Source organism: Protopterus annectens, chromosome 2.part0 (genome assembly GCF_019279795.1).
Source record: "Protopterus annectens isolate FY-2018-M chromosome 2.part0, PAN1.0, whole genome shotgun sequence".
NCBI classification, from domain to species: domain Eukaryota; kingdom Metazoa; phylum Chordata; order Ceratodontiformes; family Protopteridae; genus Protopterus; species Protopterus annectens.
In genome coordinates, this window is record NC_056728.1 from 477259640 (window position 1) to 477280649 (window position 21010).

The following is a 21010-nucleotide window of genomic DNA, read 5'->3' on the forward strand; positions in this document are numbered from 1 at the left end:
ATTTGAATAGCAGAGAAGGTACCCATAGCCCACCTGCTTTTAGTACAGGTATAAATAATTCAGAGCCTTCTCATTTGGATCTTTATTTGACTTACAGAATAGCTTTGAATGACCTGAGTAAATCCTTAGATTGTATCTCTGACAGGAAACCATAGCTGCTTTGGTTTGAGTCCTATAGTTCTCCTTTTAGGGTTGGGTACACTGTAAAGTTGTTTGGATTGCGAGTCTTTTTTCAAGTGGTATAAGCAGTGCCCCTTTCCTTACGTTAAGAGTTGAGTGTGTGTTAGTCACGGGCATTTGTTTCTGCTAAGCCTTCTAACAGTTCTGACAATATTTTCTTCTGAACTTGGCAGAAAATGTATACGAGACGTGCACTGTCAACATCCTGTCCATATAAATACCGTCCTGTTCAATAAACTGTATTTACAGCAGTAGTGTGATTTCATTTGACTATGGCTCGGGTTTTGCAGATGTTAAAGCTGAGGTTATTTTAGGTTGCTTTATTAACCAGTAACACAGAGGACTGCAGCAGTCACATAACTGCCTTGTGGTGTTGACGTCTGGGTCTGTACGAGGCTGTGGTATCAAGGAGGGAATATTTTACTGGGGAGGAGTTTAGCCTGGTTGTTTTGGTAAGGAGTTAAACAAGGTTGTGTACTGAGATAAGTCTATCCAGTATTGTTTTATCTAGCTGTAGACGAGTTAAACGTAATCTCCTAAAAGCATATGGTTCTGAGCTTAAATGGTATAGCTAAAATATTTATTAGCAGTTTTACTGTTTTGGTGCTGTAATCTAGGCCAAGCCGGTGATTATTTTTGTGGTTGTCTGGGATTAGTTTGTACTAACAGCCAGTCAGAATCTAGATGAAGTATTTTTGAAAATCTGTAAAACTGTTTTCTGACATAAAACTCCTGCCCTGTTATGTAAGGATGGCTAGCAATTATTTGAAATAAACTTCGACAGATACTGTACTTGATCTACGATTCTGTTATGACCTGGTTTCTGAAGCAGCATCTGGGATTCAGAAAAGATCTAATAGCATTCAGAAAGGTTGAACTCTTGCAGGCATTATTCTAAGAGTATGATCTGCTGAGAGAAGCAGTGTGAATTGAAGTATAGTTTCTTGAGTTATTCAGTTTGATGGCTGAGGTGAGGGAAAGGGTGTGGCTAATCCTTGGGGATGCTTAGTGCTTATAAGGGACATGTTTTGGTAATACAAGTGGGACCTGATTATGAATGAATGGCACCAGACCAAAGAAGTTTTAATATAGTGAGAAACCATCAGCAAAGGATTTCTCTGGGTGGCTTTCATTTGTATATGGTTGAATTTTAACAGAACTCGTAAAGTATTTGTGTGTGATCCAGAGATAGGCTGCTGATAAAGGCTACTACCAGTTTAGATGTGCATTTACATGTTGTTTTGAAAGAACTCTGTATGCTTTTTTGTATTAATAATTTGGAAACCAATCTATCAAAGTAATGCATCTGATTAATAAAAGTATTCTAAACAAAAACAACAAGCATATGTTTGGTTTACCATTGTCAGTTTCCCGGCAGAAATATTTACCAATATTTGCTATTAAATTGTAAATGTAACTGAAACAACTCCCTATTAAGTGGCACTATGGCTGGATATTGAAGGTGAAATAGTCTTCCTTTAAGGGAGGATTGAGTGGCTTACAATTTTATGTTACTTATTGAGATGTGCAATAAAATAAGTCTGACCCAAAACATTTTGCATGGTCATTCATTTTCCTGATGTGAAGATTTAGCTTTGCAAAACTCTGTACTGAGAACAGTCTGAGGAAAAAATGGGGGGGGGGGGGGGGGAGTAACCTAACAAAAGGAGTAAACACTGCTTATCTAATATGCATGATGAGAAGCCTCCTAACTTAACTTTGCAGAGTCTGGAGGAATAACAAAAAGGAAAAGAAAATAATTAAATAACTGTTTGCACCTCCCTCCAGGAAAAGTCTTGTATTTTAAAAAAGTCACTAATCCCAAATACTTGCTGTTAAGCAAAGTTAAAATCATCCATCCATCCAGTGCTATTGATTTGCATTCATAGTGACCCCTTGAGCAGCATTTGCCATAAACAGAGCCTACAAGGGAAGGAGGGAATGGAAACAGACTGCCAGGCCTTTTCATCCACATCTGTCACAATCCCTGCATACACTCAGATCCAGCTTCAGAGCTTAGGCAGATAAATACAGATCTGAAGTTGTTGTCTTCATTTGCTCTTCAACCTGTGGGGTCCTCGGATCCAGAACAGCCACATTTCCAGCATCTGATCCAAGCTCCTTCCCCCATAATGCCCCTGTCTTTCTCCTCCCTTCAGATCTCGTTTGCCGTGCTAGCTTTCACATCATGGTCTGGGCTTTAAGTGTCTGTTTTGGGGTAAGTTGTAGTTTACTTTCCTAACTTCTTATCTTCACACTTTCCTGTCTCCCCCTTTCACCTTTCTAACTTAGCACTCAGGCATCGGGTACTTCTTTATATATTAAAAAAAAAAAACTTTCCTGATTTCCTTTCCCTTTCCAGGCCTTGTGTGTGTGTGTGTGTGTGTGTGTTTGGGTTACGTCCTCTTCCCTTATGGCAGAGATCCCCAAACCTAAGTTTAGGAAGTGCATGGAGTTTGGCCATAAGCTTTCCCCAGCTGCTGGTCACACACTGTGCATAGTTTGTTTAGGGGTGGCTTACCTTGATTCCTTATGCTTGATCCTGGGCAGTATTCAATCCCCGTGCATTGGTCAACAGGATGTAAAAACTCATTCTTAAGGGGTCTCCCCCACCCTCAGCGGCTTCTGCTTCCTCCGCCCCGGCCTCTGGGACTCAACCTCCCGCTAAGAAGACCGGGGAAGGAGAGAAGCAGAAACACAAATACTGAGACTGACTGAGGAAGAGGTCCCCTGACTGCATTGCCTTGCGGAGCCCTTGGCTAAATCCCATCCAGCTGCCAGAGCAGGTTCTCCACTGCTCCATTCCCCTTGTTTTTCTCTGGAGTCTGAGATGTCTCTGGTCCACTCACCACCTTCAGCTTCACCCGACTGTCTCTTGAGACCAATGTCAATGGCTTCCTCTTCCAGGTCCACCCGCATCCTCTATGAAGCCAAGGTGGACAGGATGATGCGGAGGTTTATCTACACACAAATTCAGATGGGAGTCTTGCCTGCTCCTTCCCCCTCCAGGGCTGGGGGCATGCAAATCTACCTTTGTCCCGATCACTGCTTCTCCGATCCCACCCCCAGTTTCGGAGTATTTGGGTCGAGGGGTCAGCACCGATGGTACCTGTACCTCGATGCCAGCCATTACCGTGAGCGGCTCAGCTCCGAGTAGCTCGGAGCCAACCAGCTCTCTGAGCTGTGACCTCGGCGATGGATCCAAAGTGGAGGTGTTGGCTCTGAGCTTTTCGGAGCTTAGTGGCCCATTCGGAGTCTCAGCGCCTGGGGTCCGGCTCTCCCATTGGATCAGAGGGTGACGGACCCAGTCATGGTTCCCCCAGAGGTACCTTCTCCCCCTGCTTTTCACGTGGTGGAGAGGGTCCTCTCGGTTCCATCAAGACCCTTGATGCTTTCGTCTTCGGAGTCCGTCCTGGCTCCCTCTGTATCTGGTCCAGATTCTGCCGTCCTGGCCCCTCAGGGGACAGCCTGCTGCCTCTCTGCCCCAGGGGGTTCCCCCATGGGAATAGATTGATGTTTTCGAGTCCTCCCTAGAGACCCCCCTCCAAGGAGGTTCCTCGAACACACACATGCAAAAGGAGGCATTTAGACTCCTCACCAGAGTCCCTCACTGAGAACACCAATTTGGAGGAAGAGAAGGGTTCCCCCCGGTCACCCCCCGAAGATGTCTCCTTTGGAGATATCATAGAGAGCCTTCATCAGTGAGGGGGGGTGGTCTGCCCAGAAACCTAACCCGGACGAGTCGGTGTTCCTGGAGGCATTTGGCGCAGGACCGTCTACATCCTGGGTGTCACCTCCCGCAGATCCACTGGTGGATCTGATTACATTTCTGGCATTGAAGGAGCCCGACAACATGGAGCCAGTCCCCAAACACCCTGATAAGGTACTGAGTGCACCATCAGGCAAGACTTTTGGACCAAGGGATCCCCTGTTGATGAAAAAAAATCATTTGGCCAGTAGAACGAATTGCACACAGCAAAACCGATTTTTACATTTTTAATTTTCACACAAATAAATACTCTCTAGTGCCTCTGCAAACTTGGCCTTCCTGGAGTCAATACAAAAATGAAAGACAAACACAGTTCTTAAATACACAAATCATGTAAAACAATTAATTAACAAATCAAAGCTCTACAATTTATAAAAGTGCTTTCCAATTGCACTCCTTATTTAAATCCCTAGGGGTCAATGTATCAAATTTAAGAGTAAAAATTCTCTCTTTAAAAAGTAATTTATTCTTTAAGGAATCTATAGGAATTTAATCTATAGGATGACGATGCACATTTTCTTGATAGTGGAAGTTGTCACTTTTCACATGTGTTAAATGCTTTAGCATATAATGAACTTTTAAGGGTTAGGTTATGTAGCAGGCCTGAAGTATTACAGGATGAAATAATATGTACATGTGTTGTTTTTAAACAGAGGTTATAGTGAAGAATTAATAATGCAGTCTTTAAAAAAGTTACTTGAACTACAAAGGGATGAATGTGAAATAAGTTGTATAAATGATAACTTTAAGGTAAATGAAATAGGTAACAGAGGGGATAGAAAATTTTGTTTTGTTACTAGTTTTAATGTGTTTAGCACAGAAATAGTAAATATAATTAAATATTACTGGGCTTTTCTCCTCAAAGGAAAAATAGTGTTAAAAATATTATACAAAAGGGATGGAAATGTTAGGGACATGGTGGTGCGTAATTTGCATGTCTCTCCTAGTGAAAGTTTAGATAGAACACTGGATATATGCAGGACAAATCCATGTGGAAAGTGCTCTATATGTAAATATGTGGTGAGATTTTTTGAAAAAAAAAATTAATAGGGTGAAGTTTTGTCCTTCAGCACCCCATACTTGTACCATAAAAGGGGTAGTATATGTGATTACTTGCCCATGCAGTCTATTCTGTATAGGTGAAACTAAAAGGATTTTTAAGGTGAGACTGCAGGAGCATATTAGAGATATAAAAAAACAAAAATTTTGATAACCCAGTGGCTATGGCATTTTAATTTGGTTTGACGAGTGGAGTACCACAGGATTTGGTCCTTGGTCCTCTCCTGTTTGGCATCTATTTCTCTGAAGTGCAGGTCAACACAGAAGGTCTTTGGCTAACAAAGTTCGCAGATGACTGCAATCTGGGAGCTATAATAGAATCACCTAATGATGTAGACATTCTACAAAAGGGCCTTCCAGAGACAGATGTTTGGTGTCAAAGTCATGGCCTCAATGCCAAGAAGTGCATTGTCATCCCTTTTGGGAAAAACTCGGTACCCATGAACTACCACATAGGCGGTAGCTCACTAAACACTGAAAGTCTGATGAGACCTTGGGACACAGGAGGACAGTTGTCTCTCCTTTGATAACATCGCCACAGTAGTCAGGAAATCCTTGTGCGTGGCACACCATCCCAAAAGGGTTCTCCTCTAGAAAAAAGGAGGTCATTGTTCCTCTCTACTCATCCCTCATCAGACCCATTATAGAGTGCAATGCCCCATTTGGCATGTATCTCACAATAATTGGAAAGGCCACAGAAATGCCTCACTAAGAGGATTACCAGCCTCAAACAGTCTCAAAAAACTCCAGCTCTACATCGTTGCATATCGCCTACTCAGAGGCGATCTCTGCCTAACATACAAAGCTATGTCAAACCCAGAGCTGTTGGACATGCTACACTTAAAGAAATCCCAATCTCTCCGAACCACACGCTCCAGGGACCTAAACCTTGTCACCACAATAAACGGAACATACTGGAGGGATAGATTCCTGTCCCAGAGAGTTCCCATACTCTGGAACAAACTACCCATTCATGTCAAGCAAAGCACCTCATTGGCCCTCTTTAAGAAAAACCTTGACGACTGGATGGGAAATAGAAAATTCACCCTTAGGATCACTTCTGTGGCACTGCTTGACAGGGGCACAGGAAAATAATTTTCTTGGGTGGGGAAAGCCAGGGAACCTTTTTGGCTAGGCTTATGTAGGCCCCAGAGCAGATAGCCTAGTACCTACCTATGAGCCTATGGTGGGGTGTTTTCTGATTTAAAAGCAAGTATTTTAAAACAGGTTGTTGAAGGAGAATGTTGCCTTAAAGAATAAATTACTTTTTAAAGAGACAGTTTTTATTCTTAAATTTGATACATTGACCCCTAGGGGTTTAAATAAGGAGGGCAATTGGAAAGTGCTTTTATAAACTGTAGAGTTTTGATTTGTTAATTAATTGTTTTAGATGATTTGTGCATTTAAGAACTGTTTCTTTCATTTGTGTATTGACTCCAGGAAGGCTGTATTTGCCGATGCACTAGAGAGTATTTATTTGTGTGAAAATTAAAAACTTAAAAATCAGATTTTCTGTGTATAGTTTGTTTTACTGGCCAAGTGGTTTCTCTTTTCTTCATCATGCTTTTGGTGGTTTATTCAGATCCCCCGCTGATGCTATGGTGGTGGCAGCGGCCACCAAAAAGGAGCTCGCGCAGGAGAGCTCCACGGTTCATCTGCCAGACTGAGAGTCCAGGATAGTGGACCGTTTTGGGAAGCAGGTTGTACACTTCAGCAACATTCCCGGCGATAGCCTTTTCTGATTGCTTGTAGTTGTTTAAAGCTGTTTTAAGTGCATTTTTTAATGTTTTTGCCTTATCTTTTCAAAAAAAAAAATCCTCGTTTCCTGCCTTTCTAAGCTAGTATAGTCCACTTTTCAGGCTGGTGCTGAATTCAGGGCTGTGTTACAAGTTTCTGAGTTACCCATACCTTACTTGGATAGAAGGAAGTTTCTCTTTTCACCTGTGAGAGAGGGGAGCTTTGAGCAGCCTATCTGTCCCTGGAGGAGTGGTTCCAGCCCAGAAGTTAGTAGTTTATTGGTCATTTTGGGCTAATTTCTATCTCATGTCCCTGCTATAAAAAACGTATTTGCACGGTTTTGTGCACCGGGCAGTGCCGGTTAGCCAGGGTTAAATTATTCCCGGTTCCACTAAGTCTCCTCTTCAGTTTTTCCCTTGAAACTAGTCTAACTCTCAACCTAAGCACTCAAAATGCATCCTACAGCCCAGCACTTGCTTAGACCTAATAGCAAGCACTAATATACTCCGACACTTGATTGCCCAGCAGGGCAAGACTCTTTATTAACCCCTCACCAACCAAGCGACTAAGCAGCTCACCCTACTATTCAGGCATGACCAAATGGCAATTTCAGATGTACTCTCAGTTCAGCTGGTGAATATGAGTATCCTGAGGCAATGTTACAACTGCCTTATGTATACAGACAACCCTCTCCTCCTACCACAAAACACTAACATATGCGAGAGATGCAATTATACAGCCAAACTGGAGGCTAAGCTGTCTCCACCTAAGACTAGAACAGACAGTCAAGAGGAGAAGGTTAACACTTGCAACCGCACCTCCATCCACACATAGACCTACTAAACCAGCACTGGCAAAAAATACACACAAATACACAAAATCATACTTGGAGAGACTAAATAAAAACCTGCAAAAGCATCTGAGACATCTAAAGCAGACATCCAAACAACCTGCACCTCCCGTCACAAACCAGACAACACATAAAACACAAAATCAGTGTGCCACACAATCACAGCTCTTAAGGTGAAATAACATACCTAACACACTAGTAATAGGTGACTCTATAGTCTGGCACACTGACGTCCCTATCACTAGGCTGGACAAGCAGAAGGTTACTGTTAGCTGCCTCTCAGGAGCCAGAATCCGCCACATAACACAAGCATTCAGGTCACTACAGAACAAGTACAAATATGACTGTCATTGTTCATGTTGGTGTGAATGACCTGAGACATACCTCCCTGGACTACATGAAAAGAGACATGGAAGAGCTCTGTGATCATGTAGCCCAGGCTGGTATGACCATGACCCTGAGTAGCATCCTGCCCTCACCAAGAATGATACCTCAGTATAAAGAAAAAAATGATCAATTTCAACAATTGGCTAAGCTTCTGGTGTCATTCAAAGGGGATCCAGTGTCTGTCAGCCTGGGACAACATGCTTGACATGCCGCGTTGCTTTGCAAGAGACGGCTTGCACCTGTCACCGCTAGGCTTTCGAATACTGGCCAAGGCTGTTGCTACCCCCATAGTGACTTTTTTAGGCAAGGCTCAAAAGTCAAACCCACTTCCGTAAACAGCACAATTAACAAAAAACTGAGGGTTATGCTATGCAATGCCAAGAGTTTAAATCTCAGAAAGCATGCACTCTAAGCACTCCTCAGTATGGAGAACGTCGACATCTGTGCAGTAACTGAAACCTGGTTCAAGACTCCAGAGAGCACCCCAGCACTACCAGGCTACAACTCATACCACATGATCTGAAGTAGTTAACTTCATTTGATCAGCAACCTGTGGGTATCGGATCCGACCTGGATCCGAGCCGGCAGCTTTCCAAGCTAAAGATCCGAGCTCCAAGCTCCTCCCCCTTACCCATAATACCCTGCTACCTCCTTCCAGTCCTCAGATCTCATTTGCCGCGGCTTTAACAAGCACGAGTTACAAGCTCCTGGTGGTTAGGTAGTGAGTATTTGTCAAATCCTTGACTTTTTGATAAAATTAGAGAGGTGTGTATTTGTGTTTAGTTTAAACCCATTAGCTTAGCTTACTTTTAGTATATTCACCCTTCCCCTTATTCTTGTGTGTCAGTGTGTGTGGTTGTGGTTTTTTGTTATGGCCGAAGGCCCTAAGGCCATTTTCTCCAAGTGCTCTGAGTGTGGCCATAAGCTCTCCCCAGCTGATGGCCACACTCAGTGTGTTCTTTGCCTGGGGGTAGCGCATTTGTCATCGGGCTGCCATATCTGCACAGCCTTTAACCCCCGGGCTGTGAGGGATAGGAGGAACAAGCTGATCCTGGCGGGTCTTTTGCCCGCGGATTCTGCTTCTTCCTCCTCTCCCTCAGTGGCTCCAGCCGCAGCTGCGGCTGCCAGCTGTGCTATCTCCCCTGGCTGGGACTTAACCTCCCACCATTTCCCAGGGAGAGAAGGAGGCTAAGAGAAAAGAGAGGAGAGAGAAAGAGGGAGGGAGAAAGAGAGAGATAGGGATAGAAAGAAACAAAGGAGCCACAAACGGTGGGCCGACTCTGCTCCCTCAGCCCCACCGGCTAAACATCTCTCTTCTCCCCTGAAGATTCCCGGGTCTTCCCCCTCCTGGCTCCGTTCTCCACGTTTCTCGCCGGAGGAGGAGGAGCCCCAGCCATCTTCGAGGTCGTCGCGGCGGCCTCTTCTAGGTAGACACGAAGCCTCTCAGACGCTGACATGGACCGGATGATGCGTCGCTTCCTACAAGCCCAGATGCAGATGGGAGTGCTCCTGCCAGCCCCCCCCCCCCTCCGGGGAGGAGCTCGGCCCCATTTTTTGCCCCCATAGCTCCTTCTCCGATCCATTATCGGGTTTCGGAGCCAATGTCGGATCTGAGTAGTCTCCGAGTCAGGGAGTCTGTGCCGACAGTAGTTGCTACTTCAACGCCGGCCATGCCCTCGAGTTTGTCGGATCCCTTTTCAGATCTGAGCTCTCGGAGCCGAGAGTAGCATGTCTGATCCGAGGGGGTAGGTGTGTCTTCGGCTCCGTTGCGGTCAGAGCACACTTCCCTTTCGGGTCCGATTGCTTCGGCTCCGACACCGATCCCAGCGTCGGATCCGAGGGTGTTGCTCATGGAACCCAGAGAGAGCGGTTCACCTTTGGCCTTCGACGTGGTGGAGAGGTTCTCTCGAGAGGTTCGAGATCCCCTGCTCGTGCTACGGATCCAGCCACCATTCTCTCGCAGATGGGCTTGTCTTCCATCATCCAGCCCCAGGGACAGCCTGCATCGACGCCCCAGTCAGTCCCACTGGAGGAACATGACCCTGTTGGTGAGCCCTCCTCGGACATTCCCACTGAGGAGGTCCGTCACAAACGTAAGTGTAAAAGGAGGCACTTGGACTCCCCCGAGTCCCTCACTGAAGACCCCGATTTAGAGGAAGGGGAAGGTTCGCCCAGGTGACCCCCGAGGACATCCCCTTTGGAGATATTATGGAAATGCTACACCTAAAAGGAGGGTGGTCAGACCAAAAGCCTTCCTCGGATGAGTCTGTGTTTCTGGAGGCGTTTGACGCAGGCCCATCTACCTCTTGGATGTCCCCTCCGGCCGACCCCCTGGTAGACCTCATTACTACCAGGGCATGGAAGGAGCCGGACACTTTAGAGCCAATCCCCAGGAGACCATATAAGATCCTTAGTCCCCCTGTGGATAGGACAGAGTGGAGTAAAGGTTCCCCAGTAGATGGCCATGGTGGTGGCGGCTGCCTCCAAGAATAAACTGGCACAGGATAGTTCCTCGGTCCATCCTCCTGATAAGGAGTCTCGGACGATGGATTGCATCAGAAAGCGGATGTTTGCTTCAGCTACCTTTTCCATAAGGGCGCTGAATTACTTGGCCCATATGATTAGGCTTCAGTGGGATCTGGTGAAGGAATACACTGAGTCTCCCCCTGAGTCCATGTCAGCCGAGGACAAACGGACCTTCTCGACTTGCATGGCCACTGTGAAATCTGTATCGAACACGTATATGCGGTTACTCTTCCATGCCACGGAGGGGGCCGCTAGAGCCAGCGGATCAGGCATCACCTTACGGCGTCACGCCTGGCTCCGACTTTGTAACTTTGTGGAACCCTTCAAGGCGTCCTTCACGAACGCTCTCTTCGGTTCTACCCTGTTTGGCAAGACCGTCTGAGATACATTGGTCCAGAGCGAGAAAGACTGGATGACGCTGTCTGCTGTCGGAATCCGCTTCTCGGCTCCTCAACGGTCCATTTCCAGGAGCCAGAGAGGACAAACAAAGATGTGGTTCCGGAAGTCTCAGCAGTCCCGTTACGCTCTGGACCCTTCGTCCTTCAGAGGCAGAGGGGGACAAGGTGGACGCCGGCCCAGAGGCAGAGGGGGGCCGAAGAATTTTGGGTCGCGAGAACCTTTCTCTGATCGACCCATGCAGCAGCCCTGAGGGGTTGCCCGACTGCTCCTCTCTGGAGGCAGTCGGGGGGGCATTTTTCGAAGCACCTGTCACTATGAGAGTCCATCAGGACAGATCTCTGGGCGCTTCGAATAATATCCAGAGGCTACTCTATTCCCTTCATAAACCTTCCTCCTCAACCGAGGTGCCTCCTCGATGTTCCACCCAGTCAGAGGGAGGCTGCAGCTTTATAAATAAAGAAGCTGCTAGAACAAAGAGCCATCCAGCACCCCCCCCCCCCCAGACCAGTCCGGGTTAGGCAATTACTCCAGGTTCTTTTTGGTGCCAAAAAAGACGAGGGACCCAAGACCAATTCTCGACCTTTCTACAATGAACCTCTTCGTTGCCAAGGAGAAATTCCGGATGGTCACTCTTCAGTCCATTCTCCCCCTACTGCAGCAGAATGACTGGATATGCTCCATAGACCTCAAGGATGCGTACTACCACATTCTCATGGACAGATGATCCAGGACGTTTCTCCACTTTCGGTTGGGGGCCAGACATTACCAGTTCAGGGTCCTACCATTCGGCCTCACCACAGCCCCCAGGGTGTTCACCAAGGTCATGGCAGTTGTAGCGGCCCACCTGCAGCTTCAGGGAATACAGGTTTTTCCTTACCTGGACGACTGGCTCCTTGCCGCCTCCACCAGGCATCTACTCTGCTCAGCCAGGGATTGCTTCCTGCTCTTAGCCTCCCAGTTGGGGATCACTATAAATTACAAGAAATCATCCCTTCAACCAATGCAAGTCCTGGACTTCATAGGGGCCAGAATAGATACGCTTCAGACCAAGGCCTTCTTGACGGACAGGATTCGCATCTTAACCCTTCATGTCCTAGCACTCCTTCAGTCTCCAGCCCCATCAGCGGAGTAGTCCTTGAGAGCCTTAGGGTCCATGGCAGCAACAATCAACCTTTCGCCCTAAGCTCGCTTGCACATGAGGGTCCTCCAGTGGACCTTGCAGGTCCAGTGGTCCATCCTTCAACACCCGTTGGGCTCTCCGATCCCCCTCAGCAGAGTATGCAGAAATTCCCAAATATGGTGGCTCCAATCTTGGGAGCTTCAGGAAGGACGACCGTTCATAATGCCACAACCCCAAGCCACGGTAACCACGGACGCTTCTCGCCTTGGGTGTGGGGGGGCATTGTATGGGCAGAACTATCCAAGGTACGTGAACTCAGACAGAGACCATTCTGCATATCAATTTTCTGGAGATGAGAGCAGTGCTTCTAGTGTTGCAAGCTCTTCATGCCTTTCTCCCTCCAGGGACTATTGCAATTCAGACAGACAACATGTCAGTGGCCTGGTACATCAACAAACAGGGGGGGACCAGGTCTTACCCTCTTTGCCGAGAGGCCATGAGATTTTGGGATTGGGCGATATCCACCAACCATTTTCTGTTAGCAACGCACATTCTGGGTCGGTCCAACCATTAATGACAAAGTTTTTACAGAAAGCTCGTCGGTTGGGGAACAAGATTATCCTCATAGCCCCATTCTGGCCACGTCAAACCTGGTTCCCGTACCTACGGTCTCATCTCATCGCTCCTCTTTGGATCTTAGATCCCATCCCGGATCTGATTTCTCATCCTTCGGGATTAGAAACTCCGAATCTGGATGACCTCAAGCTCTCAGCTTGGTTGATCCAGTTCCATTAGTTGCCAGGACTCCTGGTATCTCGTCTGCAGTTAGATCCATCCTGGTAGCGGCGCATAAGCCCTCTACCAGGAAGGTTTACAACAGTTTTCCATTTGGGCCTCGCATAAGAATTTGGATCCTTTCACTGCTCCTATTCCAGCAGTGCTTGATTTCCTATTTCATATTTTTCAGCAAGGGGCCAGTTGTTCTTCTGTAAAGGTTCAAATGGCTGCCATTTCCCATTTTCACATTGGAGACAATCTTAGTCCTTTAGCTTCCACTAAGATTTGTAAGACCTTCTTAAAAGGAACCTTTCTTTTGAGACCTCCTATTAGGAACACTGTTCCCCCATGGGACCTAACTTTGGTCCTTCAGGCTCTAACTGGACCACCCTTTGAACCTGCATCTTCTGTTGATTTAAAATTCTTATGTTGGAAATCTGCTTTCTTAATAGCTATTACTTCAGCTAGAAGGGTGTCAGAACTCCAGGCCCTTTGTACTAAACCCCCATATCTTGTTTTCCATAAGGACAGAGTCTCTCTCAGGACTAACCCTTCCTTCTTACCTAAAGTGGCTTCCAAGGCGAACATCAATCAGTCCATTAATCTACCAGTTTTCTTCCCTAACTATCAGAATAAAGGGGAATACAAACTTCATTTGTTAGATGTTCATAGACAATTGTGCTTTTTCCTACACAGAACAGCTGCCTTTCGCAAGTCAGAGCAGCTCTTTGTTTCCTTTGCGAAACCTTTCTTGGGTAAGCCAGTGTCGAAGGTGACTCTAGCTAGATGGATTTCTCACTGCATTTTGCTCACATGCAAGATATCTGGTCTGCCTGAGCCCTTAGGGGTTCATGCCTATTCTACCCGTTCTATGCTACTTCTGCTGCGTTCTGGTCAAGAGTGCCCTTGGATGATATTTGTTCTGTGGCTACTTGGGCTTTCTCTCATACCTTTATCTCTCATTATAAATTGGATTTAATATCCAGAGGAAGAGCAGCTTTTGGCTCTGTAGTGCTCCGGAATATCCTTCCTTGAGGACCTCCCAAGTTTTTTGGTAGCTGGGGACTCTGTCCCACAGGTTGCTGATCAAATGAAGTTAACTACTTCAGATAAAGAAGTTATGTACTCACCATAACGTTCCATCTGAGTAGGTAACTTCATTTGTCAGCAACCAACCCCCCCTCCTTCACCCCAACCTGGTTCTCTGGTTTTCTGAATCCTAGAATGATCTCAGATTTTGGTATTCATTAGGTTAGGATGTTTCAGGTTGTTGTTTTGTCTAGGTGACATTGTATAATTGGGCAAACGCGATCTGAGGATTGGAAGGAGGTAGCAGGGTAGTATGGGTAAGGGGGGGGAGCTTGGAAAGCTGCCGACTTGGATCCAGGTCGGATCCGATACCCACAGGTTGCTGACAAATGAAGTTACCTACTCAGATGGAACGTTATGGTGAGTACATAACTTCTTTTTTCGGCTACATAACATGGATTGAAACACAAAAGGAGGGGGTGTATTCATATTCATCAAGGATACCTACACCTCCAGGTTAGTGGCGCAGCATGATACCTCTGAGATCATCCATGTGCAGCTAACATCAGGCAAATCTGCAATGCAAATTGTGGCCTGCTACAGATCACCCTCCATGACCCAGGACCATCACTCCACCTTTCTGGAAACACTGGAAAACATGAAGGTCCTACCGTACATCCTGATATTGGGCGATTTCAATTATCCTACCATTAACTGAGGAAAACTACTCGAGTACAAACTCCCAGGCCCAGCGCTTTCTGGAATTCATCAACTCAAATGCCCTAGATCAGCTGGTAAACTCCCCTACCAGAGGTGAAAGCATATTGGACCTGGTCATCACAAATATGGGCGACAGGTGTTCGCCACAGGAGGTCAACCCGTCATTGGTTAGATCTGACCATAAACTAATGACTCTGGATGTCCACACCCCACCACCCCCAACTAAGGAAACCACAGTAAAAAACTTTTCTAAAGCAAACTTCACCTTACTTAAGACAGAGGTGGTAAGTTTCACAGTGCCCACACTAAAGGATAATGCTGCCCAAGATGCAGAAACATTTACAAATGCACTCTATGAGCACCTACAAGGATGCATGGATCGTGCCATCCCTAGCAAAACCAAGACTCACTCCTCTTAGACAAGGAAACCAGTCTGGTGGACCCCTGCCATAAACAGGCTATACAATAGAAGGAGGAAACTAGTTCAGAAAAAAAGCAAATCCCAAGAAGGAAAGACATCCCTGATCAGTATCAGTAAGAAACTAAGGTCCCTCATAAAATCATCCAAGGCTAACTTGGAAAGAAAAATAGCCAGGGATTCAAAAGGTAACCACAAAGCCTTCTTTAGCTATGTTAAGAATCTAAGTGGCAACTCGCAGATATGCACTGAACTAGTGCAAAATAACACAAAATATACCGAACCTACTGATATTGCCAACATCCTGGCAGATAGATTCAGTGCAAACTTCACCCCCCTCTTACCCCCAAAAGGGCCCACAACAATACCGGAAAAGTGTAGTGTCCTGGAAATCACAGACACACTGGCAAAAATAGCCCTTTTCAAAAGCCAAAATCACAGCGTCAATGGGGCCAGATGGTGTACCAGGCTGCGTCTTGCACAAACTACAGTACGAACTAACCCCCCCCCCCAACCTAGACATGCTGTTCAACCTCAGCCTCTCCACAGACTATGTGCCCATAGAATGGTGCACAGCAACGATTATTCCACTCCACAAAGGAGGGGTCACAACTGACCCTGGTAACTTTCACCCCATAAGCCTGACTAGCCTGGTCTGCAAGGCTGTGGAGCGCATCAACGTGGAACTCATTAACAAAGGCATTGGGAACCTCCAAACACCTGACCCAACCCAGTTCGGCTTTAAGGGCAGATCATGACTACTAAACCTGGTTGACTTCTTCGAGACGGTCACCAAGGCTATAGACAAGGGAAAGGTTTGTTCACACAGCCTACCTTGACCTCGCCAAGGCTTTCGACACCGTTCCCCACTCTGGTATTACAGAAAACCTCACCAGCCTGAACATAAAACCCCCTACATCACGAGATGGTTTGCCAACTGGCTTACAGACAGAACTCAAATGGTAGAATAGCTGGCTCCAGGTCCGACTCTAAACCAGTCACAAGTGGTGTCCCACAAGGCTTGGTCCAGGGATCCCTACTATTCGGCATATTCTTTTCAGAAGTTTCGGCAAGCACAGGAGGACTATGGCTAACCAAGTTCGCTGATGACGGCAAACTGGGAGCCATAATTGAGACTCCGGGTGACACCAACATCCTCCAAAAGGGCCTTACTGAGACGGACACCTGGTGTCAAAGTCATGGCCTCAAGCTAAATGCCACAAAATGCGTAGTCACCCCATTTGGGAAAAACAAAATGCCCACGAATTACCACATAGGTGGCAGCCCCCTCAAAACAGAAGAGGTAATAAGAGATCTGAGGACCTAGGTAGACAGTAATCTGTCTTTTGACAATCATATTGCCAAAGTAGTTAGGAAATCCTTCTATGTGGCACATCTAATTACTAAAGGGTTTGCATCTAGAAATAAAGAGGTTATAGTGCCCCTCTACTCGTCACTCATCAGACCCATCATAGAGTACAATGCCCCATTTGGGATGTACCTCACAAGACACTTCCAACAGCTGGAGAGACCACAAAAGTACCTCACCAAGAGGATTACTGGCCTCAAATATATGTCCTGTGCAGCCCGACTGAAAAAACTCCGGCTGTACTCAGTGGCATATCGCTTACTCAGAGGTGATCTCTGCCTGACTTACAAAGCCATATCCAACTCCGAATTGATGGACATGCCCCACCTAAAGAAATCCAAGTCACTGCGAGCCACATGCTCTAGTGAGCTAACCCTCACCACAACAATAAATAGAACATGCTGGAGGGATAGATTCACAGAGACTCCCCATGCTTTGGAACAAAATTCCAAACTACATTAGGTAGAGCCCCTCACTAACACTCTTCAAGAGAAACCTTGATGAGTTGATGGGTAACAAAATACACCCTTTGGATCACTTCATTGGCTCTGCTTGACAGAGGATCAGTTAATCAATGGGGCGGTGAAAGCTGACACACTCTGGCTAGGCTTATATATGCCCTCGGGCAGATAGCCTAGTACATACCTATGAACCTATGTGCATTGAACTACATGGTACACACAACTGGACTTCAGTGAGACTGAGTCTACCCCAGGGTCCATGTCGGTGGAGGACAAGAAGGTTTTCTTCTCTCGGGTGGCCACCCTCACCTCAATTGCTAACACCTCTTTGCGGCTTCTCTCTCATTCTACTGAGGGCACCGCTAGAACTGCTGGGACAGGCGTTGCCGTCAAGGTGTCACACCTGGCTCTGGCTTTGTGCCTTATTGGAGCCTTTTAAGGTGTTATTCACTAATGCCCCATATGACGGTTCCACCCTGTTTGGAAAGTTGGTACTCGACACTCTAGTCCAGAGTGAGAAAAGCAGGAAGACTATGTTTGCCATCAGAATCCACTTCTTGACCCCTTAATGAACCTTTTCAAGGAATCAGCATGGGACAAAGATGATGTGGTTCCGTAAATCTCAAGGCTATTCCCAGGACGCTCAGGACTTATCTTCCCCCAGAGGCAGAGGGGGATTTGACAGATGCCGCCCCCCAAGACTTCGTGGAGATGAGGGTGGTGCTGCTAGGATTGCAAGCTCTCCATCCCCATCTTCCTCTTGGGATGATTGTCATCCAGACAGATAATATGTTGGTTGTCTGGTACAGCAACAGCCAGGTCTTATCCCGTGTGGCGAAGCCATGAGTGTGTGGGAGTGGGCGATCTCCACCGGCTGTTTTCTGGTGGCAAAGCACATTCTGGAGAATTCCACCATTCTAACGGACAGGCTCAGCAGATCTAGCCTGATGCCTTATGAGTGGTCTTTGAATCCTTCAGTCGCAAAACAGATCTTTCTCGGGTGGGGTCAGCCTTGCTGCGATCTTTTCGCCTCTCCTTCCAATGTGAAGTGCAGCAAGTTTTTTGCTCTGAACCCCCCCCCCCCCCGCAACAAGGGGAAGCCCCCAGAGACGGTCTGGTTCATGTTTGGCCCTCCGGTCTCCTGTATGCTTATCCTTCTCTCCCTCCAGTCTCCTGCATGCTTATCCTCCTCTCCCTCTAATCCTGAACTTACTTCAGAAAGCTTGCAGGCTGGGGAGCTCTGTCATCCTCATTACCCCACTCTGGCCTCACCAATTCTGGTTCTCTTCTCTGTGGGCTCATGTAGCATGTCCACCTTGGACATTGGATCCGGACTAATGTCCACACAGGCCATTAGATCCGGATCTCCTCTCTCATTCCTTAGGAATACCTCACTCAGACCTGGTCAGTCTGAAGTTCACCACTTGGCTGCGCCAGTTCCCATGATGGTCAGGACTCCCGGATTATCTTCACTGGTCAAAAAGATGTTGGTTGCAGCTCATAAATCTTCTGCCAGGAAGATTTATTCCAGCAAGTGGAAGCATTTTTCTATTTGGGCATCTCAGTGTGATCTAGATCCCTTTACTGTCCCAGTTCTGGCGGTTCTAGACTTTTTGGCAGGCATTTTCCATCAAGGCACCAGTTCTTCTACGGTCAAGGTTCAGCTGGCAGCTATATCTAATTTTCATGTAGGCGACAATACGGCTTCTCTGGCTTGCTCTATGCTTTGCAAAGCCTTTTTGAAAGGTACCTTTTTACTTCACCCACCAACTAAGGACTCAGTGCCCCCTTGGGACCTTACACTAGTTCTGCAAGCTCTGGTCTTGTGCCCTTTCGAACCTGCAGCTTCAGTGGATCTACAGTTCTTGTCAGGGAAAGCTGCTTTCTTGGTTGCCATTACATCAGCTAAAAGGGTCTAGGAACTTCAGGTGTTATCGATCAAACCTCCTTATTTGGTCTTTCATAAGGACAGGGCGTCTTTGCGCACTAACCCCTCTTTTCTTCCAAAAGTGGCTTTGGAATCAAACATTAATCAGGTAATTAGTCTCCCTGTTTCCTTCCCAAACTTTCAGAACAAGGGAGAGTACAAACTGCACTTGTTAGATGTTCATAGACAGTTACGTTTTTACTTGCATAAGACTAAATCTTTCTGAAGTCTGACCAGCTCTTTCTCTCTTATTCTAAGCCCTTTTTAGGAAAACCAGTGTCTAAGGTCACCAGTGCATTACCCTGGCTTATTCAGTTAGAGTTTTACCCCTGCCAGATCATGTTAAGGTGCATTCCACTAGCTCTATGGATACTTCAGCTGCCTTCTGGTCCAGAGTTTCATTAGATGACATTTACTGTGCGGCTACTTGGGCCTCTTCATATACTTTCATTTTGCACTACAAGTTGGGCATTCTGTCCAGGAACAGGGCATCCTTTGGTTCCTCCGTGCTATGGAATATCCTTCCATGAGGGCCGCCCAGGTGTTTAGTAACTGGGGACTCTGTCCCACAGGTTGAAGAGCAATTGAAGACAACTTCAGATAAAGAAGTTATGTACTCACCATAACGTTCCATATGATTTGTTGCTCTCCATTTGTCTTCAACCATCCCTCCTCCTTCCCCCTGCCTTACGTGGGCTGTGTGGTGGCCTGGTCTGGAGAGAGATGGTCATCAGGTTGGCATGCCCTTGTTCTCCTCTTCATGCTTCTAGTGACCTGTTGTTATGGGAGAAGGTCTTGGGTCAGGTTGGGATGCTTGGATAGCAGCAAACTCGACCTTAAGGGAGGAGGGAGACAGGGGCATTATGGGTGGGGGAGGAGCTTGGAGCTTTGATCAGATGCTGGAAATGTGGCCGAGTCGGATCCATGCTGAATCCAAGTACCCACAAGTTGAAGACAAATGAAGAGCAACAACTCAGATGGAATGTTATGGTGAAGTGCATAACTTCATTTTTTGGGAACACACTTTTTAATTTAATTTATCTGTATTGAATATTTTGCACTGAGGCTTTTTCCTTAACATTAGTTCCCGTATATCTAGCAAGAAAAGGGGGAAGTGTGATTGTGACAGGTCGGTTCCTTACAGAGACTACCACACTAGCCAAGGCTGTTTATTTTTTAGGCAAAGCACAACATCCAAACTGTGATGTCTGCCAGGGATTCGTGCTCAAAACTGCGTCTGTGCCTTAACAAAAATGTTGTGGCTTTAGCTCCCTCCACCTTGTCGTCCACAAGGTTGTCATCCTCTTTTTGACCTTATTCTCATAAAGAAATAGAGGGATAGCTACTCCACTGACATAGAGGGAGAAAGCCTAGTCGACCTGGATTTGATTAGTAGTTCAGGCGGCTGACAGTGTTGCAGGAAAGGGATGGGAGGGCACTCTCTGATACACTACCCAAGAGGAGGCATAGTCCAAAGAGAGAAGTTGCCACCGGATGGAATCAAGTTTTGGGAGTAGGGTGGGGAAAAGGGAAGTGTGTAAGGGCATACATTAAAAAAAACAAAGAAAATGGAAGCTTATATGAATCAAGCACCCAGGACACCCCTAGGACCCATGACTGACCCCAGCAGTACCAGAATAAGTTGGGAACGGGGTACGATGATGCCTGCTAGACCCGGAGTGAATGTGACTGGCACAGATCCAAGGAGACTGAAAAAAGTGGAGGGATAAACCTAGCAGGGCCCTGAAAGAGTTAGACCAGACAACCCACATCCCTAATCATTCTGAGGCAACTAGCCTCAGGGAGGTGTGCTTTGTAGCCCCTGGATGAGCTATCTAAATCATCCTTGCCCTCATATGGTGCTTTTTTGGTAGCTGTCATGTTCAGTGACCTGGGTGCATCATAGGGAAAGACTAGTCAGAGGTGCCTTCTCCAAGTACCCAGTCCAAGGGGGACAAAGAAGATTGCTATATAATCCATGTGGAAGGAGAAAGTGGCATCCACAAAGTTTTTGCTAGGAAGAGATTGAAGGTTTTTGCATGGTGGTGTGACCTGCCATGTCAGGACTCAAATCTTTGAGGAGATGTCCCTCTCAGGAAACAAAGCTTATCCCCTCCAGCCTCTCATGAAACTTCTTCATAAAAGGAGGTTGTTGGACCATCCTCCTCCTCCCAATTTTCTGTACAGGTTGGCCAGAAAGAGTGGTTTAAACTGACTTGAAAGTCTGCTCAAGGCCCTGCAGGCCAGGGACTTCCAGGAAACCTCTTTCCTTTCTGTTAAAA

The 21010-nt window shown here is 46.6% G+C and overlaps 1 protein-coding gene across 1 annotated transcript in view; it reads left to right on the forward strand.

Moving 5' to 3' along the window:
* MUS81 (MUS81 structure-specific endonuclease subunit) overlaps positions 1-21010 on the forward strand; it is a 597219-nt gene that overhangs the window by 377178 nt on the left and 199031 nt on the right. The window contains exon 10 of the mRNA XM_044060324.1: positions 4603-4699. Coding sequence (XP_043916259.1) covers positions 4603-4699 — 97 coding nt within the window. The remainder of the gene's footprint in view (positions 1-4602; positions 4700-21010) is intronic.